We start from the raw sequence: 25,426 nt of genomic DNA, 5'->3' as shown, positions 1-25,426 counted from the left end.
TTCAGTCACGTTCGATACACCCCGAACCCTGGAACCAGCACAATGACAAACCCATGGTTTATGGTCTCTGCGGTGTGCTCAGCATAGGTATGTGTGTCATCTCAGACTCCCTATATCAAGTCCATTTTGATCTAGGTGGACAACCATGTCAAATATGCTATCATATGGTCAGAGATGGCTGTGGAAATATGAAAGATTATTTCATATGTGATTTCAATAGCCGTTTTTACTGCTCACGACCCCCTCCCTCTTTTGTCACTCACAATCAGTGTGTAATGTGACCATAACTTTTTAAATAGACATTTAACAGAGCATTTTAAAAGGACTCTTCAACTGCAACTGTAACAGGATGGCTGCAGCAGGCCTGGCTCTAAAAGAATCCAAGTTAGGGGGCGTCTGGGTAGTGTAGACTGAGGTAAGAGCACTCGCCTACCACCGCAACCCGGGTTCAATTCCCTTGACTTGGTCAAACGTTCCTACAGACAAAATAGGGCTGGGGTGCTTGACGTGAGCAGTGCTTGCCAGCGCAATGCATTGTGGTCCAGTACGACAATCGCGGCTAGGCTAGTAGTTTTGTAAACGCCGCGACGACAAACACACATCAACGTATATTAATTAGCTTGCTTCCTTCATAAACTTCTTCCCCCTCGCCCGACAGTCAAAAGCCTGCTACTATTTCACTGAAATAGCCAAGAGATCAGCTAAACGTTAGCTTACCTCGTTTTCTTATGTGGAGAGGCAGCCACACCAAACTCTGGCAACTAAATGTGGTCCTGTCTATCAGTAAATTGAATACCGCCAGAACATAATTTACAAACCTTACGAATCTTTAGATGCCACTCTCCAATTCGGCATACATATTATCTCCCAAGAAGCACTTTATGAATGTAAAATCTCATGTTTGGAAGGGGTTCGCTCTGCTGCTGTACTACCGCCCTCCACTGTGTATTTTGCGGGTAGAGCACTGTGAGAATCACCGGTGAAACATTTTAATATATTTGGAATGTGTGCTTCTTATTGGAGTATGGATATGGATCTTATATGTGTATGCCGAATTAGAGACATGCTTACAAGTATTCATAAAATGTTTGTGTTTCCATAAAAAGTCTCAACTTGTAAAGCCTTGACGCGAGAATCATTCATTCTTCATTCTGAGAGTCGAAGGAGCTCCCCGCTAGGGAGCTGCAGGCTCCGCTATTACTGGCCGTACGCTACTTACACGTTAGCAATCACAATAAAACAGTACTACCTACCTCCCGCACAATGTTGTTATCTGAAGATTTGCATAATCAGTATTCCCAAACAATGCGTCGTTTCCAATACCAAGCCCTTATTCAAAAGCCAGGCGGACAGCGGGCTCTAACTAGGTCACATAAGGGACATGAGTGATTACTGAAGATGGATCAAATGACTATTTTTGATGTATCTTGCACAATCTATGGCCACATTGGCCAGCGAAGTTGTAATATATCGTCATGTTAGTTAATGGCGAGTGGCACTAGTGTACAGGAGTAGATTTTATTTACCCACAGGTGGGGTATGAGTCCTGGTTGCTGTGCTAGTGCTGCACTAGTTACTGCACTAGTTACTTGGACATTTACATGGACCCCATTATATATCACTTTAAAGGACTTCTACTTTGTACTTTATCATTTATAATGATGTGTTCTGTTTGCTCCATCTCATGCCATTGCTGTGATCACTGCGCTGCATACTGCACAAAGACAAATTCCTTGTTTGTAATGATTACGCTGCACACTAGCTATTAAAATTATCTTGAATCTTGGATCTAGTGCCTCCTCTGGTTTGTCACGGTGCCTGTTCGGGGGGAGGGGAACTGGGGGGAATAGCGTTATCCTCCCACATGCTACGTCCTGCCGGTGAAAAATTCTCGCTGTCAGGTGAAAAGAAGTGGCTGGCAACGTCTGCACATGTATCGGAGGAAGCATGTGCTAGTGCTAGTCTACAGCTCTCCCCAGATCAGCAGAGGGGGTGGAGCAACGACCGGGACAGCAGGGGGAATTGCCCAAGAAGTACATTTGAGGAGAAAATATGAGAAAAATCTGAAAAAACGAAAGGGAGGGAAAAAAAATAACCATGTTAAATTCTCAAACATATTTGAGAATATCTTGTCACAGAAATTGTCAAGTGATATGCGTACTAAAGAAATCTCTTCTAAATACTGTAGTTTTGAACATAGTATAAAGCAACAGCTATTCTGTAAGAGTAGGGGAGAACAGGTACAAATTAAGCACTTTTTTGTTTTTCCTTCATTGTGTAAAGATTGTTTCAGCTCCAGTTACAATATTTTCATGTAAGCAACCTACACGTCATCTGGCAATACCAACCGTAGTTTCGTTCCGCGGGTGTATACATCAGACATCATCAGATGGCAAACAGAAGCTGCGCAATGCTTCATTCGCCCCCCAGTGGAGGGACGGATGAAGCGGTTGTCAAGAGACACAAAAACAGCCAGGTAACACATTTTTCTGTCGTGTACTCCTCATTCCTTCATCAATTATCCATCAAAGCAAGTATAAGTATTATGAAATACATTTTATTATTAGCAAATTCATATAATTACAGTTTGCTTCTATCTATTTTGCTGATGTGATCAATATTTTACCTCACTTAAATGGCTCATCCAAACAAATATTTAATATTTCAATATCTGCATGTAATAGTTTACATTTTGACATATTCAATACTTAACATTTAGCACAATAGTAGCAAAGTGCTTTATTCGCCCCGCCTGTGTATCCCTGTATATAAGGTAAGATAGCACACAAGCTAAGCTAGCATGGTACATGAAACAATCCCTTAGCTGTAGTCTACAGATAGGTCTAACAGATTAATTACATTTGCAGCATTAAATAAATAAACTCTAAGACAAAATAGAAAAACCCGCTGTTTCCAATATTTTGCTTACCATTGAAAAATAGCATGAAAAACAAAGTTTTTGAGGGTAACTCCGCCGAACGGTGACGTAGAATGCTGAAATTTTCCAGAGTCATTGAACAGGAAGTGCAAGATGAATCCCGAGTTTCGACTTCCGGGGTCATGTCAAAGATAGTATACGAGGCAGTGCTTCATCCGCCCCCCCTGCTCCGTTCGTACCGGTTCTCCCCTACATAAGCAAGACTGTCAGGGTAGAAAATGTACTTTTTATATACATTTTCTTTTTGTAAATTTATTTTGAGGGCATTGAAAGCATTCATAGTCAATTTGAAGTATTAAATAAAAAATAAAAAAATAAAATAAAATAATAACATTGAATCATTAACACGTTCACTGCCGTGGACGAGATATCTCGTCAAGCAGAAACCAACGGTTGACTGCCGTGGACGAGATATCTCGTCAAAACAAAATGGGACGGTGGGATGTGGATCAAACCCTTTTACATCTCCTATAAAAATATGGGAGGTATTGAATGGTTATAATCTATTTTACCGACCCACTAAGTGGCGACAGTGCTCTCCAGACTAGACGAATCCAAGCAAAAACAGCAGCGTGAGGAAGCCATTCTCATGAAAATGGATTGGCGAAAACGCTTTCGCTTTCGCGCAGGGAGCTGGCGGTGGGGGATTGCAAATTTGCATAATAGATTATGGGTGAAACACACTTTGAAACACCGGCAGAAAGCCCAGAATCGCACGTAGCTTCATTCCAGCTGAGCTCACAACCGAAAAATGAGCCCCATCCAGACTCGCCCAAAGAGCGGCCGCCAGCAGCCAGGCAGCACAGACAGGCAGGAGAGACTCGCTTGTGACAAACGCTGCAAAGCCACCAGAGACACACCCACGGAGGGAGGAGTTTGGAGGAGAGGGGGGTGAGGGTGCTGTTATGGAGGAAATTACTGTTCAAAGAACTATTGTTTAGATGTCTGATGTCTCACTGATGCCAAAAATAAATAGTTAAAGTGACTGTTCTATCGAATTTCACAAAAATGCATTTTTCTCAGCTTTTCTTCTCAGACGCTGAAACCATGCTGTATTCAACTGCTAATGCCTACATAACTACTAACTCTACAAACTAACTCTTTTAGACAGAGAAAGCACACATTCTATTAGTTCTTTTGAGATATTTTGTGTTCACAAATTCCTAGCAGAAAATAATCCTCGGCTCTTGAAAGATGAGCCAGAATCCTCAAAAAAAACCTTGGCAGAAGCTACCTACAGTAAAAAAAAACTGTTGGCAGTGAATGTGTTAAGGAACATTGTTTATGGTTTTCCATTCAGCCTGCCGACTGGCCTTGCAAGGCAATGCCACTCAGAAGAGCTAAGTTATTAGAAGGCCGGTGCTGTGTACTATTAGCTGTAAAGAATTTGAATACCAATGTTATTCATTATTCAGTGTGTGTGTGTGACATACTGTAGGGGTTACATCTGATGAATACATGAAAAGGTATCATTGAAATCGCTTCAGTAAGAAGACTCTTAAGACCCAATCCTCAGACCCTTTATTTGGGTGCACTTTGTACCTGTCTCTTGCTTTCTTTCTGAATCTCTCGCCCACTCGCTCTTTTTCCACCCCCCTCCCACCCCCGCCACACACACACACACACACACACACACACACACACACACACACACACACACACACACACACACACACACACACACACACACACACACACGTTGAGTTTTAGACGCAAACTGCTGGCATCATCCACTATTATCTTGACTCCATCTGTTCCCATCAAGACACAAATACATCACTACAGTGGAGAGAAGCGCAGGAATCAGTGAGACATTCATAAAAATCATCCACTGCCACGCGCACAGGGATCCATCCCATCACCATGATAACCTGCTGCGAAGATACCCCCCGTCACATGATGAAAAACCAAGCCGCCGCTTATTCCCCCATAGTGTGTACTGGAATTATTCATCGTTCTATTCTTTCCAAAGTGTGTGTGTGTGTGTGTGTGTTTTTACGCGTGTCTCTGTCCCCTCTGCCTCCTCTCTCCAGGTCTGACAGCGGCGGCGGCAGCAGCTGCCAACGCCGCCATCGCCGAGGCCATGAAGGTCAAGAAGATCAAGCTGGAGGTGATGAGCAGTTACCACGGCAACGCCAACCACCATGGGGTCGACGGAGAGAACGGAGACCTCAGCTCACTCGGTGAGGACGCCCTTCTCGCACACACGCAGGACGCATGCATGCACACACACGCACGCACGCACGCAGGCACGCACACACATGCACGCATGCACACAGAGACACACACACACACACAATCACATGAGCATGCACGCATGCCTCAAACAATTGTACATGCTTGATTAAGCATGTGCGTGGGTGTGCGTGCGCTTGCACACACACACACACCACCATTTATTTGCCAACATAATTGTGACACGGTCTGGTGAAAGGAGTAACAAGTAGGTAGCTGGCAAATGACACAAATCAAGATAAAAGGTTATTTTCTGAAAGAAAGAAAAAATCCTTCATTACGCAAGTTTAGATGTTGAAGAACGCAATATAACAAACAGTTTGATGATCACTAAATACTTAGAATTTGTTAGCAAACTAAGCTTGTTCATGGCGCATACCAAGCTTGTTCGCCAACTTTAAGGGCGATTTTCTTTGAATGTTGCTTTTAGGAGTATGAACATTCAAATAAGCATATCTTCATCTATTACTTTCAGATATGACATCATTTGAAATCTTACAATCCGCACTTTCACAATCTGTAAAAACTGAAAAATTACCTTGGCCTAACTGTTACCCAAAAAAACAGTCCCTGTCACAATTGTTGACAATGAGGGATCGTCTGCATACAACTTGTCTTAAACCAAAGATTTGCTGTGATGTGATTGCCCAGCATCCAGCATCATTTCATATTTTATCATCATTTTTTATTTGTTCCTTTTTCTTCGTAGACACTATCTCTACTATTCTACTATCCCTCTACTGTTCTTACACTGGTCAAATATAGTTCTCCCTTTATGTGTAACTACACTGTAAATACTTGTTAAGGTAAGTCTTGTTCTCTTTCTAGAAGTGTTATCCTTTTGTGTTAAAAGAACAAACAAAAACCGCGTTCTTAATAGCTAAGTGAAACTGCAAACACAGTTTCCCAAAGCTTTTTACTTCTTTTTCTTACTACAGCTTTTAACAGGGATTAATTGAATTGCTGTGAGAGCATTGGTTTTTCACTATGTGCCATTTCAATTAATTATTAGCCCTAAAATGCAGAAGGATTTTCATAATATCACACAGAGCCACTTAGCGTGTTATGTAGAATGATAATGTAGTGTGTGGATTCATGAGCCCATTCCAAATGACAAACCAAATGTAATCCCTGTAGCTTTGGCTTTGCTAAATGGTGTTTTTGATTCACTTACTGTACTAAATGGCTTGACTTCTGAATACATTTCAACAGTTCTACTTGACACCGTGCACGGCGCGCAGCGTACACCCTGTGTGCGAGATGACAACAGGATGCGTCTCGAAGCCGATTTAACAATGCAAAATGCATCAAGTGTGAGGTCATCACTCCGGGAGAATGGGGGGTGTAAAAAGAAAGAGGAGAGTACGAGTCTACGAGGTCGCGGAAATAAAGATAAATGTGAATACCAACAGCAAGGCTGTGGCAATGGAGCTAATAAGAAACAGTTTTATCTTTTTACAATTTAAATTGTAACCTTGAGCCCACAGCCAGCCACACGGGCCCCCGGTAGAATCATAATTCTGGCTCTAGGTGTGTGTGTGTGTGTGCACGGGCCACAGCGTTGGCTCTCTGAGTGAAATATATGGCGGCGACGCCTCTCGGCCCCATCCACAATCAATTGGATTCTTTTCCTTTAATATTTACTCGCAGCGATGAGATGCTCGTCTGCATGGTGATGAACAGTCTGCCACCGGCGTTTGAAGGTGACCTGTCAGCGAGTATGGACAAATCTCTCGCTCGCACAAATGTCGAAAATAAATCATTAAGGCCAGGCAGGCAGACAGCGGGCCTCTCTCTCTACCCTCACTCGCCCGCCCTGGATTTAAATCAGCTCAGATTTATGATTTGAATTAATGCTTCGTTTGGTCAAAGGAATGGTCGCAGAGACAAATGATGTTTGGTACTGAAGCCATCCTAATATTGATTACTGGGTGTCGCAGCAATCTCTTGTTTATATCAAGCACTCTCCTGTGACAGGGTGGCCAGCAGGAGTCATCCTGATAACACGCCGCTGAAATATGGCCCCGCTCAGCACCGCAGGGCCATGAAACAGCGCTAGCAGCGTGTGTTCCCCTCCATCTAGCCCGCAGGCTTCCACTCGCACATTTACTTTTCATAAAAGCATTTTGTAATTTCCCCCAAAATATGATGTGACTTCAACCAAAAGGTGATTGCAGAATTATTTCACATGACAAAAGTGGCTGACCCTGGCCTGCTTTCACTCCTTATTTTGGTGTTTGGATGGCTAATATGTCCAGCTCTCCAGTCTGTTATCCCTCAGGAATACAAACTTGTAAATCACTTGACTGATATAGCAAAGAGTGGGCAGGAGGACAACTGCATTTGGCTGTAGCTTTGTTGGGACTGGACCCACTGTTGTTCACAGTGATGTGGAGGGCTGACGGGGGAATGACTTCATGCTGTTTTTAAGAGACCCAGAACACAGCTGCTCCGAGGAAATGGACACGTGCAGTGGAGTTTTATAATCATATCCGGCTTAAAATAAGACACACTAACAGAAACGTGTTTACTTGCACAAAAGATGTTTAGCAACCAGGAGAATTGATATGATAATGAGCATGTGTCTCACAATAATGCTAAGAACATGGAAATAGAATCAGAACCATTGAAACGAGTGTGTTTGTGTTGAAATACAGGTGCTTAATTTCAGTCTTCAGATCTTGTATTGTGAACAGCTTGAAGCAGAGCAGAGGCAGCCAGTGAAGGACACTCTGTTCTGTTTGGAGAGTTGGATTGCCCGTCGCTGTCTTTGTGTTGATGTAAATTGAACAGGCTAATGTTTCTCCCTCGCATTAAATATTCATCACAATTAGGCCTTCCTGTTTGCATCAATGTTATTAATTATAAGGGAAAAAACAGCCAGTTCAACTCTGCGCCAAAATAACCAAACATCCTGAGTGAGAGGGGGAGGGAAATGAAGATAGATACAGTGTGTGTGTGTGTGTGTGTGTGTGTGTGTGTGTGTGTGTGTGTGTGTGTGTGTGTGTGTGTGTGTGTGTGTGTGTGTGTGTGTGTGAGACACAGTGTGTGAGAGTAGAGAGACGCAGTGTGTGAGAGTAGAGAGAGACAGACAGAGACACAGTGTTTGAGAGTAGAGAGACAGACAGAGACACAGTGTGTGAGAGTAGAGAGAGACAGACAGAGACAGTGTGTGAGAGTAGAGAGAGACAGACAGAGACAGTGTGTGAGAGTAGAGAGAGACAGACAGACAGTGTGTGAGAGTAGAGAGAGACAGACAGAGACAGTGTGTGAGAGTAGAGAGAGACAGACAGAGACAGTGTGTGAGAGTAGAGAGAGACAGACAGACAGTGTGTGAGAGTAGAGAGAGACAGACAGAGACAGTGTGTGAGAGTAGAGAGAGACAGAGACAGTGTGTGAGAGTAGAGAGAGACAGACAGAGACAGTGTGTGAGAGTAGAGAGAGACAGACAGAGACAGTCTGTGAGAGTAGAGAGAGACAGACAGAGACAGTGTGTGAGAGTAGAGAGAGACAGACAGAGACAGTCTGTGAGAGTAGAGAGAGACAGACAGAGACAGTGTTTGAGAGTAGAGAGACAGACAGAGACAGTGTGTGAGAGTAGAGATAGACAGACAGAGACAGTGTTTGAGAGTAGAGAGACAGACAGAGACACAGTGTATGAGAGTAGAGAGAGACAGACAGAGACAGTGTTTGAGAGTAGAGGGAGAAAGACAGAGACAGTGTTTGAGAGTAGAGGGAGAAAGACAGAGACAGTGTTTGAGAGTAGAGAGAGACAGACAGAGACAGTGTTTGAGAGTAGAGAGACAGAGACACAGTGTTTGAGAGTAGAGAGAGACAGACAGAGACACAGTGTGTGAGAGTAGAGAGACAGACAGAGACAGTCTGTGAGAGTAGAGAGAGACAGACAGAGACAGTGTGTGAGAGTAGAGAGAGACAGTCTGTGAGAGTAGAGAGAGACAGACAGAGACAGTGTTTGAGAGTAGAGAGACAGACAGAGACAGTGTGTGAGAGTAGAGAGAGACAGACAGAGACAGTGTGTGAGAGTTAGGGGTGTCAAAAATAATCGATTATAAGATGCATCGCGATGCGGACGTGCACGATTCTACATCGATTCACAAATGTCAAAAATCGATTATTAAAAAATAAATAAATTTAAAGCAGCTACGAGCAACTTTTTCGATTGTTATTAAACAGTATAAATTTAATATCAATGCATCACATCTTACCTCTAATAGTCGACGAGACCAAAGCCGTGTGTATCGGAGATTGCTCCCTTGGATGATTATTAAGTCTGTGTCTGTCTAAACTCGCGTCAACAGGGGGCTCTCTCTCTCTCTCTCCTTACCGCCGGCCCGGCTACCCGGAAGTGAAACGCGGAAGTGAAACCCGGAAGTGAAACGCAACTGCCTGCCTACCCCGTTCGCGCTGCCTAGCAACGCAGCATAAACAATGTGAACGCCGCGCAGACTCTCGCGAACATCTCTCGTTATATTCTAACAGGTTTTTTGGAAGTTATTTTGTGGTTATGGCCGAAGTGGCTGCTGCAAACCGTTTCATTTCACTTCCTGATCTTCCCTGGCCACAGACAGACCACACTGGCCGATTCACTCGGGGTTCAAGCGAGACTACTCTGCGTTGGTCTCGTCGACTATTAGAGGTAAGATGTGATGCATTGATATTAAATTTATACTGTTTAATAACAATCGAAAAAGTTGCTCGTAGCTGCTTTAATAATCAAATAAAATATAATGGAAGTACATGCAGTGGTTTATTTTAATTATGGATCATAATACAATGCAATTCCAAATGCACTTTTATTTTAAAAGTAGCCACACAGTGAGAAAAAAGAAAGTGAGAAAAAATAAATCATGTATTGCAAAAGTGATGCATCGATTTAAGATGCATCGAGATGCATCGATAATCGTACTCGAATCGAATCGTAGCCCTCTGAATCATAATCGAATCGAATCGTGAGGCCAGTGAAGATTCACAGCCCTAGTGAGAGTAGAGAGCGACAGACAGAGACAGTGTGTGAGAGTAGAGAGACAGACAGAGACAGTGTGTGAGAGTAGAGAGACAGACAGAGACAGTGTGTGAGAGTAGAGAGACAGACAGAGACAGTGTGTGAGAGTAGAGAGAGACAGACAGAGACAGTGTGTGAGAGTAGAGAGAGACAGACAGACAGTGTGTGAGAGTAGAGAGAGACAGACAGAGACAGTGTGTGAGAGTAGAGAGAGACAGACAGAGACAGTGTGTGAGAGTAGAGAGAGACAGACAGACAGTGTGTGAGAGTAGAGAGAGACAGACAGAGACAGTGTGTGAGAGTAGAGAGAGACAGAGACAGTGTGTGAGAGTAGAGAGAGACAGACAGAGACAGTGTGTGAGAGTAGAGAGAGACAGACAGAGACAGTCTGTGAGAGTAGAGAGAGACAGACAGAGACAGTGTGTGAGAGTAGAGAGAGACAGACAGAGACAGTCTGTGAGAGTAGAGAGAGACAGACAGAGACAGTGTTTGAGAGTAGAGAGACAGACAGAGACACAGTGTATGAGAGTAGAGAGAGACAGACAGAGACAGTGTTTGAGAGTAGAGGGAGAAAGACAGAGACAGTGTTTGAGAGTAGAGGGAGAAAGACAGAGACAGTGTTTGAGAGTAGAGAGAGACAGAGACAGTGTTTGAGAGTAGAGAGACAGAGACACAGTGTTTGAGAGTAGAGAGAGACAGACAGAGACACAGTGTGTGAGAGTAGAGAGACAGACAGAGACAGTCTGTGAGAGTAGAGAGAGACAGACAGAGACAGTGTGTGAGAGTAGAGAGAGACAGTCTGTGAGAGTAGAGAGAGACAGACAGAGACAGTGTTTGAGAGTAGAGAGACAGACAGAGACAGTGTGTGAGAGTAGAGAGAGACAGACAGAGACAGTGTGTGAGAGTTAGGGGTGTCAAAAATAATCGATTATAAGATGCATCGCGATGCGGACGTGCACGATTCTACATCGATTCACAAATGTCAAAAATCGATTATTAAAAAATAAATAAATTTAAAGCAGCTACGAGCAACTTTTTCGATTGTTATTAAACAGTATAAATTTAATATCAATGCATCACATCTTACCTCTAATAGTCGACGAGACCAAAGCCGTGTGTATCGGAGATTGCTCCCTTGGATGATTATTAAGTCTGTGTCTGTCTAAACTCGCGTCAACAGGGGGCTCTCTCTCTCTCTCTCCTTACCGCCGGCCCGGCTACCCGGAAGTGAAACGCGGAAGTGAAACCCGGAAGTGAAACGCAACTGCCTGCCTACCCCGTTCGCGCTGCCTAGCAACGCAGCATAAACAATGTGAACGCCGCACAGACTCTCGCGAACATCTCTCGTTATATTCTAACAGGTTTTTTGGAAGTTATTTTGTGGTTATGGCCGAAGTGGCTGCTGCAAACCGTTTCATTTCACTTCCTGATCTTCCCTGGCCACAGACAGACTACACTGGCCGATTCACTCGGGGTTCAAGCGAGACTACTCTGCGTTGGTCTCGTCGACTATTAGAGGTAAGATGTGATGCATTGATATTAAATTTATACTGTTTAATAACAATCGAAAAAGTTGCTCGTAGCTGCTTTAATAATCAAATAAAATATAATGGAAGTACATGCAGTGGTTTATTTTAATTATGGATCATAATACAATGCAATTCCAAATGCACTTTTATTTTAAAAGTAGCCACACAGTGAGAAAAAAGAAAGTGAGAAAAAATAAATCATGTATTGCAAAAGTGATGCATCGATTTAAGATGCATCGAGATGCATCGATAATCGTACTCGAATCGAATCGTAGCCCTCTGAATCATAATCGAATCGAATCGTGAGGCCAGTGAAGATTCACAGCCCTAGTGAGAGTAGAGAGCGACAGACAGAGACAGTGTGTGAGAGTAGAGAGACAGACAGAGACAGTGTGTGAGAGTAGAGAGAGACAGACAGAGACAGTGTGACAGACAGAGACAGTGTGTGAGAGTAGAGAGAGACAGACAGAGACAGTGTGTGAGAGTAGAGAGAGACAGACAGAGACAGTGTGTGAGAGTAGAGAGAGACAGACAGAGACAGTGTGTGAGAGTAGAGAGAGACAGACAGAGACAGTAGAGAGAGACAGATAGATACAGTGTGTGAGAGTTGAGAGAGACAGATAGATACCGTGTGTGAAAGTAAAGAGACAGACAGAGACACAGTGTGTGAGAGTAGAGAGAGACAGACAGAGACACAGTGTGTGAGAGTAGAGAGACAGACAGAGACAGTGTGTGAGAGTAGAGAGAGACAGACAGAGACAGTGTGTGAGAGTAGAGAGAGACAGACAGAGACAGTAGAGAGAGACAGATAGATACAGTGTGTGAGAGTAGAGAGAGACAGATAGATACAGTGTGTGAAAGTAAAGAGACAGACAGAGACACAGTGTGTGAGAGTAGAGAGAGACAGACAGAGACACAGTGTGTGAGAGTAGAGAGAGACAGACAGAGACAGTAGAGAGAGACAGATAGATACAGTGTGTGAGAGTAGAGAGATACAGATAGATACAGTGTGTGAGAGTAGAGAGAGACAGACAGAGACAGTAGAGAGAGACAGATAGAGACAGTGTGTGAGAGTAGAGAGAGACAGATAGATACAGTGTGTGAAAGTAAAGAGACAGACAGAGACACAGTGTGTGAGAGTAGAGAGAGACAGATAGATACCGTGTGTGAAAGTAAAGAGACAGACAGAGACACAGTGTGTGAGAGTAGAGAGAGACAGACAGAGACAGTGTGTGAGAGTAGAGAGAGACAGACAGAGACAGTAGAGAGAGCCAGATAGATACAGTGTGTGAGAGTAGAGAGAGACAGATAGATACCGTGTGTGAAAGTAAAGAGACAGACAGAGACACAGTGTGTGAGAGTAGAGAGAGACAGACAGAGACAGTAGAGAGAGACAGATAGATACTGTGTGTGAAAGTAAAGAGACAGACAGAGACACAGTGTGTGAGAGTAGAGAGAGACAGACAGAGACAGAGATAGCGGGAGAGAAACAGAGATAGAGCGAAAGATGAAAATGTAAAGGGAGACAAAAATGGGGGGAGTGGCTTGTCTATGGGGGGAGTGGCTTGTCTTTCTTTGGTTGGGCAGAGGGAGCCCACTCAGTGCACAATGTGGATTGTTCCTGAGCCTCGCAGGAAATGCCACAATTACAGATCAGAGACCAAGCAAAACACGTGTGGCGCTGGGCCTTGAGGGGGATCAACAGCCCGCCACCCCCCTCCCAATGCACTGACCCCAGCCACAAACTTCATTACTGGGGGAGGAAATATTGTCAGCTGCCCACTAACAAACACCTGCCAATTCCAAGAGAAACAATTGCTTTTTTCACTGGTGGAAAGAGGTGGGGGAAGTAAGTGACTTTCAGCAAGGAGGTGTCTCTCTTTGGCCACTGGGTGCTGCCCTGCCACTCATCTGACTCCTCACTGCAGTCTAATGGAGCTGAAATCCTGTCTGTAATTAGATATGGGAATTCCACTGTCATCAGCCAGATGATGCCGGCGATATGCCGACCAAACAACTTGCCGACGGACAACACTTGACAATAACAAAAAGCAGTTGCTTTTGAATCTAGCTCAAACCCTCAGAACCAGCAAACAACCCCTCTGTCCCACATGTGTGGCCCCAGGCTGCCTGCACCCTGTGGGGATAGCAGAGCCACATGCTAGACAGACAGGTGCTGACAGATACCTGGAGTGATGCCTGACTGAGAGTTGAGAGAAGAAGGTTCTGGGTGAGATGATGAGGAAGCATCATTCTCTCTTCCCGGGGTCATCGGGCTAATTCCTGCGCCCCCGTGCGTATATGTTTTCTGGTGTGTGTGTGTGTGTGTGTGCGTGTGTGCGTGTCCGTGCGTGTGTGCATGCTTGCGTGAGAGAGCGAGAGAGAAAGCGGGGGCCCTGGCCCCTGAGAGCGCTCTGTGAGGAGACCACAGCTGTACACTCCCAGCAGCTAATTGGTCCTTATCTAGCTGTCCCATTCATCTTCATTTTTTACCAATTACTGAGCATTATCTGTGTTCTCAGTTGGGTATGGGACTTAATCCTTTTTGGTTAAGCTGGTGCTACAGCTTGCAAAATTCAAATACAAGGAGAAAGGAGGAGGAGAGAGAGAGAAAGAAAGAAAGAAAGAAAGAAAGAAAGAAAGAAAGAAAGAAAGAAAGAAAGAAAGAAAGAAAGAAAGAAAGAAAGAAAGGAGGGAAAGGTGGAGGGGAGGGGGGGGACAAAAGTCATAGCAAAAACAAACTCTGGAAACTTCCCATCATCCCTCGCTGGCAGGAAGCAATCAATAAACAATGACATCACATGAAGGAGAGCGAGAGAGAGAGAGAGAGAGAGAAATGGAAGAGATCAATTATCGGCGTTATAATTCAAGTCCTTGTTTGCAAACGTTGCAGCCTCATTGATTAAGCTGTTCGTGTTGCACTCACCATTATTGACTTGTTAAAACCATATTTTCTCATCATCAGTGGTTTTACGTTTGCGGTCACACAGATAACAGTGCTTTAAAGGCTTCATTAATTATGCAGGATGTATTCATTTTAAAGCACAGCCAGTCCAAATCGTCCTGTTTACTCTACAAACAATACAAGCAGAGCACACTGCCCATCCAGAAGGTACATCAAGACACAGCAATCTGGGGCAGTTAGCGGTAATTTTCTGAGATCAATGCATAACTAGGCTCCTCTCTATATGGGGTCCACGCTTGGCCATGCTGTAGAGCGGAGTGGAGTCAACCCGCAGACCATGCACTAATTACTGGAGTGTTTACAGCTCTGCTGGATAGCATTTCTACCATTTTGGATCATATCAGTCCGTGTGCTCTGCACTCGACCGGTAACTAAGGCATTAAGATTACAGGGCGTATGAATGAAATTACAGAGAAATCAAGTCAATAAAGTATAGTCATCAATTACAGGACAAACACAACAATCATAAATTAATAAAAGCAACAGCCAGTCGCACATGTATAACTGGAAATAGAGCCATGCACGTCTCACTGACACACACGCACGCACACGAGCACATATAGTGCTGGTGCTCTTTGATAGGGATCTGTTTGGTCACACTCTCTGCGCCAGCTGTCAGCCCAGCTCCACTGCTGAGATTTAATTAGTCTGTTTATGTCCTTTCTAATAATAAAGCTCTCTGGGAGGAAGGACACATCCAGCTAAGCTAGCTGCACGCTCCAACCTGCTAGCTGCACAGCACATAGCGCTGGTGGCCTAGCGCGGCTAAATGTGGGCCATGATGGAGGATGGTGGCTACTTCCTGCGACTCGAGTCAGAACAATGGCCCTCAGGCTCAGATCTAGTATCACCCCCTCCTCAATCCTAACCTTAACCATTAGGGGATAAAGCACATACTGACCTGATATGAGTGTCTAGGGGCAACTTCATCCATCTTCTTCTCTGGCTCTCTTGTGGGAGCCTTTGTCAGCGGAGGCTCCAGAGAGAAACTAGATTGTAGCCATAGGCTGAATAATATTCATTCTACCAGCATATCATAGCAGCTCTTTCGATGCGACGGATTCTTATCTGATCCGATTTGTGTGATTACAATGGCGTTTGTTTTGCTTTTCTCTAGCCTGATACCGTGGCTGTTTTGGGTAGAGGAAGGTCTCGCTAAGCAATTTGCGGTGGGAAGAGGAGGAGGGGGGGATGAAGGGCAGTAAGTGAGCCAGACAGACACACTGAGCTAGACGGAGAGTGGCAGAGCAGACAGAGGCAGACAGACAGCCTTCCAGCCTGAGCCAAGCGCTTGATGGCTCTCCGTCTCTCTCCTGGGCTTTGGCCCTCACCATCTCTCTATTAGTCTGCCAGGCTCCTGGGAGCCAGGTGACAGATAAGTGAAGAACGACACGCGCGTTTTAATAGACATTTCAAAAGATAAACTTGATAATCATTTCTCTTTTTAATGAAGTCTAATGTCCTCGTTCTAATTCCGGCTGCGTCGGCTGTTGAGCATCAGCCTCAGTATTTGAATATGCATGATTGGGAAAATGCGAGGCGCGCCGGTGTCGCTACAAAATACACAAATGCAGACAACTGCAGAAACAGATTACAATAACAAGGGGAATTGATTCAACATTATTTCCGTAATGATCCATATCAAGTTCTATCATCTTTGAGTGGCAGCAGAGTTGTGGCGTTAGAGAGAGCGAGAGAGAGAGACAGACAGACAGACAGACAGACAGAGGGAGAGAGGCGGCACGCTAGACAAACCTTGTGTCATGCAAATATTTGCTTGACTGTCTCTTGTGGTTAGTTCACATTATCGCAGGAGCAGAGCTATAAAAAACAACTGACCAGTCGAGTTGTCATCCCTCATCAACATTAGTCCTCATTCTTCATTAATTGGATAGATTAATTTGGAGCGCTTTGATGCGAGGGGGACACATGCGTTCGGCTGTCCCCTCCTCACTATTCTCTGTCAGCTCGAATTTAGCCAGGGAAGGGGCTGACCTTTGAAAGTGAAGAGATCAACACAATTTGAAAAGACAATGTCACTTGGTGTAAATGTGATACGTGTAATAAATGACATTCAACCTTTCAGTGATGATGAGCTTTCTCGCAGGTTCCAGTAATGTGAAATATGCAGGTCCCATAATTGCATCGAATGTGAGGCAGTTTTCACATATGCGGCTAAGATGGTGCCGCATTAGCGTTAGCGCGTGCTCTCGTTTCACTATGATTATGTCTAAGAGGAAACATTAGCGCCGAGTAATAATATTACTGTGTACATAATAACATAATGACAATACAATGAGTACGACGAAATGACAATCTCTTTTGCTGTGATTACGCTGTGAAAATGTCCCATTCTATGCAGCAATCAGGTGGAGAATCGAAAGCATTCGGGTGATATAATACTTGGTTCTGTTCCACAAAAGCACTCTGTTTGTTTCCCGGTCCGAAAGGTGTTTCTACTCAATTATGATGTGGGAGCCCTCATCCAAATAGAGCTATCAAGCCATACTGAGGCCAGCCATCTTTAGCATCACACAGCCTCTCCTCTGGGACCAAGATAAAGAGAGAGCAAGTTCAAACAATGTTAAAGCATTTCACAATCTCAGCATGTCCTACAGTGTCAACAAACAGAGGAAGGTATTTCTTTTTACTGTGTTTAGAATCCCATCAATAAATTACTCGTGCCAACAAAATATAGAAAATAACAAAAAAATTAAACTATTTCCTCTCGCTACACAAACATTATATACTGCAAAATCCATACAGTAGACTTTCTAGACTGCAGCGATGTAAAACAAAAAAAAACAGTTACAGTCAAATCCATCATGCACTTCACATTGAAATCATTGGCATTGTGACTGTAAACTATACAGTGCATTACTGATTTTCTCTCATGATGTGATTGTAATGGAGGAAGAGGGAGCACAGGAGGTAGTGATGCTAATTTTGTAATTAAAACGGATGATCTGATGACCACATGCAAGCCGATCCCCCCGCCAAAGTGATATGACGGCAGAGTGGGCCGTGATTGATAACGCTCGTCAATATATTTCATTTCAGGAGCCTTAGTCAAATGACAACTGGTTGTCATTGACTGAAAGCAATCTTTTTAAAAGGGGAGCCTTTGCTAAGTATCAGATGAAAATGATTCCTCTGTCTGCTTGGGTGTCACTGCCTGTAGGAGCTTTATTGATTGGGCTTGAATATATTGCACCCGCAGTAGTAACAGCTGCTAGTAATGTCTCCGCTCTCTGCCCACAGCACTTTCTGTGCCGCACTTTATTGTTAGTGATCTGACGTGTGTGTGTGTGTGTGTGTGTGTGTGTGTGTGTGTGTGTGTGTGTGTGTGTGTGTGTGCGCGGCTACGGGCATGTTGTGTATTTATCGAGAGTGATGTGCGACAAATGTAAAGTGAGCCCGGTTCCGACCCAGATTAGAGACGTGAACACTGTTTGCTAATGTGTCTCCTGGCCACCCTCAGCCATGTGGATGATTGCGTTAGCTAAACCCGCCATTGTATCCCCCCCCCCGCGCGCGCGCGCTATACGCTCGGTGTTATCAAGCACAAGGATGTTGGCATTGGTTGGTAAAGGTCATTTACTGTAATGAGCTTTGCCACATGCAGGCATATGGCTTGATTATTGCCCTGTTCGTTAACATTTTCAGCAAAGAGACAAATAGACAGCTGAAACGGGAAGTGGAGGGTGTGGGGTTGGGGGGGGGGGGTCTGTTTAGCATTTTCTCCTCAAAGATGGGATGAACTTTTTTCCACAATGTATCTGTCACAGAGATGATTGATCTTTCAATTTTCATAAGGAATGCACGCCATTAGAGCTAGGGATTTAAATTATCCTATAAAGTTGCCTGCCTTCGATTTTATATACTTAAAGGACAAACACCTCTGTCTGTCTCCTTGATCATTCCTACCACATGTTACACTCCAGTGGTTTGGGTAGGAAAGCAATTATGTTACCTCATCAAAGCAGCAATGTTTTCTTATCGTGATTTCTCCTACATTACATTACATTAGGCATCTTGGCAACTCATCTTTGCCCACCTGAATCATTGGGAAGTGTGTGCGTGTGTATCTCTTCATCGCCGCATGCTAAACACACACACATTTTGTTTGTTGATGTGAATTAGCTCCTAATGTATGCGATGGCTGTGGCTTTTGGGAATGTTAAGCATATTGTCTGCATGTGTTTTCTGTGTCTCGTTGGCTCCATGGGCGCTTGTACCTATACACAATGATCTATACTGTGCCGGTGTCTCCGTGCGTGCATCTGTTTTCATGTTTACCTCGCCTTTTTAGTGCGAGATGTTTTTCTTTTGTTTATGTGCTTCGTGTGTCTGCGTGTGTGCGCGTGTGTGTGTGCGTGTGTGTGTGTGTGTGTGTGTGTGTGTGTGTGTGTGTGTGTGTGTGTGTACGTGCAATCGTGCATACATACGCGAGTGTGCGGCAGGCAGGTATTTAACAAAGGCAAGATGTCTGCTTTATTATCAACATTAACTGTGTAAACACAAAAGGCTTCAAAGTTTCACTCAATGACACTGAGGGGCTGTGGGTGGCTACATCAAAGCCCACTACCTTCCTCTCTCCCCCCCTTTTAATGAGAAACAGGACTCACCAGCCTTGACTGAACCCACCATCTGTGTGTGTATGTCTGTCTGTGTGTGTGTGTGTGTGTGTGTGTGTGTGTGTGTGTGTGTGTGTGTGTGTGTGTGTGTGTGTGTGTGTGTGTGTGTGTGTGTGTGTGTGTGTGTGTGTGTGCGTGCATGTGTACGTGTGTGTGTGTGCATGTGTACGCGTGCAGATGCAGGAGTGGGTGGGTGCGTGTCCGTGCGTACGTACACGTGCATGTGTGTGCGCTGTGTAAAGTGGCACCACTATGCCAGACAACATGTTTATGGAGGCTGGAGTCGTACGTTTGATCTAATGACTATAATGCTCCCTCCATCTCACATGCTCGGCCTGTTGATTTCTGAGCAGATTAGCAGTTATAGTAAAGATGAATGGCTGATTAGTGCCATGGAGAGACCTCGGAACGTCTCGCCGCGTGACAGCCACTTTTTCACGAGCCCGTTCATTTCCTTCTGGGATCACTGTGCAAATCCTTGATACGACCACAACAAAGGCTCGCCATGTGTGCGCGCCGCCGTCTCACCTTTGTCGGAGAAATGCGTACACGACATGGGGGCATTTTTACAAGCGCAATTAGGGAGGGGGAAAGCGAGATTGTTTTGCAGCGACGGACAGCACATGCATTGTACAGTGAGTCAGTCCATTTAGCTGCCTGACTGGAATGGGCCTGTTCAGTTTGACAGATCAGAAGAGAAGAAAAACATGTCCACGCCATGAAAAGCAGAGGCTTAGCGCTGGGCAAATCAGCCTTTTGTCCTGTTCAATTCAAATCAAAGGATAAACCAAGAGTGTTTGTTGGACAACAGCATTCGCCATGCATTGTTCTGAAGCCCTCGCAAACAAGACAGATAGGCTTTAAACAAGTCATTTAATTAGTAGCCAATCCCCAGCTTTGGCTGCGCCAACCAATTAGACATTCCTGAGGCATGTGCAGGTCCTGTTTCACAGGAGCGAGAGGCAGCTCCTCTCCAGCCCTGTCTCTTACAGTACATCTCTCGCCTTCCATTTAAGAGAAGGTAAATAGCCCAGACAGACAGCTTCATTAGCCAGCGTCTGAAGAGCGCCGGGCCGATTGTCGCTTAAATAGTGCGCTTTTACTGCAGGCCCAGCCGGCGACCTCCGATCAATTACAGCTGACATTATTGTTTGTCGGGAGCTTTTTTTCCTGGACAGAGGGAGTAAAAAATGAGATCAGGCCTGAGCTTTGGCTGGAAATGTAATCTTCCCCCTCTCTTTGGTTCTGTCGCTCCACAAACAATAAATCATTCAGTTGAAGAGATAATAAAGTGCCAAGTAGGAGCTAGTTTAATTTTTGTCAGGGGAAATCTGTCCACAACAGAGTTAAGGGGAAGGGGCTGGCTGCTATAGCGCCGCCGCACCATTCTCAATGACAATGGCGTAGTTTATTTTTTTCCCCTTTTTTCCTCTGTAGGGTGAGATGGGCAGAAAGGCTGGAGTTGTGTTTAGATGAAGATTAACAGCAGCACAGATCACTGCAGGTTATCTTCTTTGTCATCAAAATGAATTACTGCTCCGTTTCTAATCATTTTAAAGCAGTCAATCTTTTTTTTTTTTTTTTTTTCCCGGTGCGATTTTTTTTTTAAGTCCACCGGCAGCCATGTGGTTTTCCAGTTGTGTCTGATGTAACGTTTTTTTTTTTTTTTTTAATCATGTTGTTACCAAGGGCTGTTTTAATTCATTCAATTCATCCTCCATGATTCAGATCTTTGCTTATCCATGCATGAACTCCCAAGCAGCACACAACATAATAGCTGAGCTGTTTATATTGGTATTAAGTGATTTGTAGTTTTAATGATGGTAAATAGGAGCTCACCTTTGCGGGTCCCTCAGGCTTACTCCAGGTAAATTACTCCAAATGCATTGTTTATGCCCTTCAAGAGAGAGGGGGCTCATGGGAATTCAACTCTCATCAGGTCTGAACTTCTATATCAGAGATAAACAGAAACTGACAAATATGTTTCTAGAGGTGTGCCCACTGGAATATCTACACAATATCTAAATCATTAATGAGTAAGTTTGACTAATGTGTTTTGATTCTGTTTTTTGTGGTTGTCATAGATAGACATGAAAGACATTGCATATTGACACAACACAAATTGCAGAGGAGGAGATGATCTAATTATCTGATAGAGATCACAGAGGTGAAAAATGTTCTGGACATTTTTTGTTTGTTATGCGCAGTTGCTCGTAAGCCTTTTATTTTACAAGGATAAAGCTCGCGAACGGGAAGGAGTCACACGCAAATGAAATGAAGAACACTTAACAACATCTTGCAAAAAAAAAAAAGCCAGACGCCTTGAATAAAAACCAGCTCCCTCCACCTGGCGCCTTTCAGCTTCAAATAAAGGGATTTGGTGGACCCTGGTTGGCCTATGGCACATTCCCCTACAGTGGTCTGAATGGGCCTTTATGGGAGAAACAGCGCTTTAGGATAGGGGGACATGAAAGGGGCCGGACCGACACTGAGAGCGAGACTAATACCCCATAGAGTGAACAGAGGTCCAGTGTTTCCCCATCGGCCAGTCAGTCTGTCAGGTGGGTTCAGTCAGTCTGTCAGGTGGGGCCAGTCAGTCTGTCAGGTGGGGCCAGTCAGTCTGTCAGGTGGGTTCAGTCAGTCTGTCAGGTGGAGATGTAGCGAGCTGCGGTGCCACATCTATCAGAGCCACAACACACACTATTTGACTATTTTTGACTATTTGAATTTGAATGAGAAAAACAAAGTCATATCGCTTTATCGACTTCCTGAACACGTTTGTGTGCTCGTCCGTCCGTCCGTCCGTCCGTCCGTCCTGCATCTGTATGTGTGTAGCTTTGTGTGAGTGTATGTATCTACCCCAAAGTCAGGGCACGTCTCTTCACTCTGGCCCTTGAGTTGATTTGAAAGGTAGATAGGTACCTGTAGCTGAGACGAGACCTCTCCACGTTGTCCTACAGTAAGTGCCCCCGCAATCTGGGGGCCCTCTGTGGCGTATTTTAATTGAGCCAGCCTGCTGAGTGCTAATTGATTCAGTCTGAGCTCCAGGAGAGCCGCTGATACAAGGTGCTGCCTGGCTTCCTTCCGCCGTTCTTTAATCTCCCCTGCTTCATATTGTTTGGGAATACTCGCCACTGAGAAACTGCACGCCATCTTTCTTATGGAAATCAACGCTTCTTTTGGAAGGGGAGGAATGACAGAGAGGAGTACTTCTCATGTCCTTTCATTTTTCCACCAGTGTCCTTCTCTTTAGAGGCTTCGCCATGCAGGTCTCCTTGCCCTCTGGCTACTGATGTTTTGTTAGAAAAGCAGAGTGGAGTTGTTTGGTGGATCGGCTTTCTGTATTTTTATTTTTTTATTTTTTTTATTGGCTTTCTGTAGTGCCGCTGTGTTTTTCCCCCTCTTTCATTCACGCAGCTCTTTACCTTGAACCAGGCTGCCAAGAAGAGGAGAAAAAAGGCATGAAAATCAACAGAGAGGCTCAATCACATCCAATAGTGTCTGTGAGCTTTTCTTTCAAGCAGTTGGGGAAAAGCATCTGAGTGGCGAAGGAAGGAGACCAAACTGCTCCCATTCACTTTTGATCCTGCCAGTTCAAAGTCCCTATAGAGTGGGCCGGGGGGGGGGGGGGGGGGGGTACAGACACCTAGCTTTGACCTTCTGTGTGCGCTCATGTCCTTTGAAAGTTAGCTTGTTTTCATTAAGCCATTCAGAGGCACAGTGCAGTGCTACAGTTTGTCTAACTACTAACCCCCTATGGTATCTTTATTAGACATTCTTTGCATTTCTGCTCCACTAATGCCTTCAATTTTCCCAATTAGACGTCGTCTATTCGCCAGGCAGCAATTGAATAATTTAAAACAGTTGTAAGATATCTCTGATGTTGTGATGGAATAATTTGTGTGCATATAAAAGAGAAAGAAAAAGGCCCATTATTGTAAGAGCTGAAAGTCACTTTACTGTTTTGACTATCTCTCTCTTTCTCTTTCTCTTTCTCTTTCTTTCTCTCTCTCCCTCTCTCTGGTCTAGAATATGCTGCTATAATTAGCCTAAAGTCATTGCCATACTGTAGTCTGGCGGTACTTGTTTGTCATTAGCACATTTAACTAGTCATTTGGGTAATGGCTTTTAAGATTGCCTTTATTTTTGCAGATATTTTTTATATGTAAATATTGAGACAATTTCCATAAGTGCCCTTTTTTATTCCTCGTAGAATAATTAATGCATCTTTATCGCTGTGTAAACTTTGGTCTTTGAATGACTGTGTATACAGTTATCATCCCCATTTTCATTATTATTATTGCAGTTGTATCTATTATTAACGTATGCTGTGAAACATTTATGTATATTATGTTAACACGGGGAGAGACCCTGAGAAGCAATTACTTAAAATTATTCATTTTTTCCTAATGGATGGCACTGTAACGCCTTAGTGTTATTGGACACCAATTTTAAAGGGCATCTCAGTGGTGGGAATTCCTGATTGGTGGATTAAGAGCAGCATGTTTTCAGCTTCTCCCCCAAAGCTGCAGAAGTTTCCCCTGTGAATGTCTAACTCATATACAGTATGCATCATTGAGTAACCGGTGATGTCTCTTCCTGTGTCTTAGGCCTGGAACTCCCCTTCATGATGATGCCCCACCCCCTGATCCCAGTCAGCCTGCCCCCTGCCTCTGTCACCATGGCGATGAGCCAGATGAACCATCTCAGCACCATTGCAAACATGGCCGCCGCAGCACACAACCAGAGTCTGCCCTCCAGAATGGTCACCTCTGTTATAAAGGTAAGCTTCAGCATAGACAGGAGGAGCATTCTTATTCCCTAAAAATCAATTCTAAATAAGTCAAAGTCCATTTTAAATAGGGTTAGGCATGGAGTTACAGAAGCGGTTCCAAAATTATGATTCCAAAGGAATCTAAACGAAACTCTAAAGGAATGGAATCTGTGTATTCACTAGGGCCGCCGCTACGTACACGCGCAGCACGCGCTGTGTGTATTGATTCCTAAACCAATTTTGGGTGCAGAACATACTTGAAATCCAAGTTCCCAATTAACATAGTGTTAGCTTAAAATTTTATAAAAAAATAAATAAACTGTTGATGTTTACAAAAGTTCTTAATAAACGACAAGCAAAGTTATGATAATATGAATATGACTGAATATGACTTGTGTAATGATTTAAAAAAATATGTGATGTGAAATAAGCATGTGATCTGTTTTGACCCCGCCCCTCAAAGAATCGGAATTGAGAATCATTAAGAACCGGAATCAATAAGCAGATTCGGAATCAGAATCGTTAAAATCCAAATGATACCCAATCCTAATATTAAATCTAGCTCGTGTATTCCTAGTTTCTAGAACGAGTCGTATATTCAGATTTGTGTTTGATTTGTGCGATGTCTCAGTGCATATGGGATACTTACTTTGAGTGTGTGTTTTTGGCGCTGCTGGGGTTGCAGGAACGTGTCCCGGACAGTCCCTCCCCTGCTCCTTCCTTAGAGGACCACAGGCGGCCCGGCAGCCACCCCTCATCCCACCGCAGCAGCAGCGTGTCCAGCTCCCCGGCCCGCACAGAGAGCTCCTCAGACAGGATACGTACGTCACATGACCTCGTCACCATCATGAGTCACACCGCTTAACTGTGTGCTGGATTCTGCAAGGAAACAGAGCAATGCAGCTAATTTGACAAATGTGCTTTACTGTTATTGTTTCCAACTCCAAGGTAAAAAGAGGTTCTTAGCAGGGCTGTAGCGGGGGGTAAACAATGTTTACGTTTGAAAATACAACAGCGTTTACTCATCTTTTTATGATGGGTTATGCACTTGTTATGGTGCGATTTTTAATCACGGACGTCCTCGGCTGTAGCGGGTTCAATTTTAAAGCTAGATGGAACTAGAAGACCCAAGACATCTATTGGTACCACTACCAACCATGTTGTGCTAGCTTGTCACGAAGGGGGTTAAATAACGCTCCAAAATCAGGGAAGATTTTGGCGAGGGAAAAACTGGCATGGCCATTTTCAAATGGGTCTCTTGCCCTCTCACCTCAAGATATCTAGATGAGAATGGGTTCTATGGGCAACCAGGAGAACGTGGTTTC

The 25,426-nt window shown here is 44.2% G+C and overlaps 1 protein-coding gene across 1 annotated transcript in view; it reads left to right on the top strand.

Annotated features, from left to right (window-relative positions):
- Positions 1 to 25,426, top strand: part of dachd (dachshund d) — a gene marked incomplete at its 5' end in the record, with an annotated part of 143,594 nt that overhangs the window by 74,544 nt on the left and 43,624 nt on the right. Inside the window, 3 exons of the mRNA XM_083639497.1 lie at positions 4,972 to 5,121; positions 23,938 to 24,110; positions 24,787 to 24,922. Coding sequence (XP_083495623.1) covers positions 4,972 to 5,121; positions 23,938 to 24,110; positions 24,787 to 24,922 — 459 coding nt within the window. The remainder of the gene's footprint in view (positions 1 to 4,971; positions 5,122 to 23,937; positions 24,111 to 24,786; positions 24,923 to 25,426) is intronic.

Source organism: Poromitra crassiceps, assembly GCF_964638095.1.
Source record: "Poromitra crassiceps genome assembly, chromosome: 6".
In the NCBI taxonomy this organism is placed as follows: domain Eukaryota; kingdom Metazoa; phylum Chordata; class Actinopteri; order Beryciformes; family Melamphaidae; genus Poromitra; species Poromitra crassiceps.
This window is presented reverse-complemented; position numbering and strand designations above follow the sequence as displayed.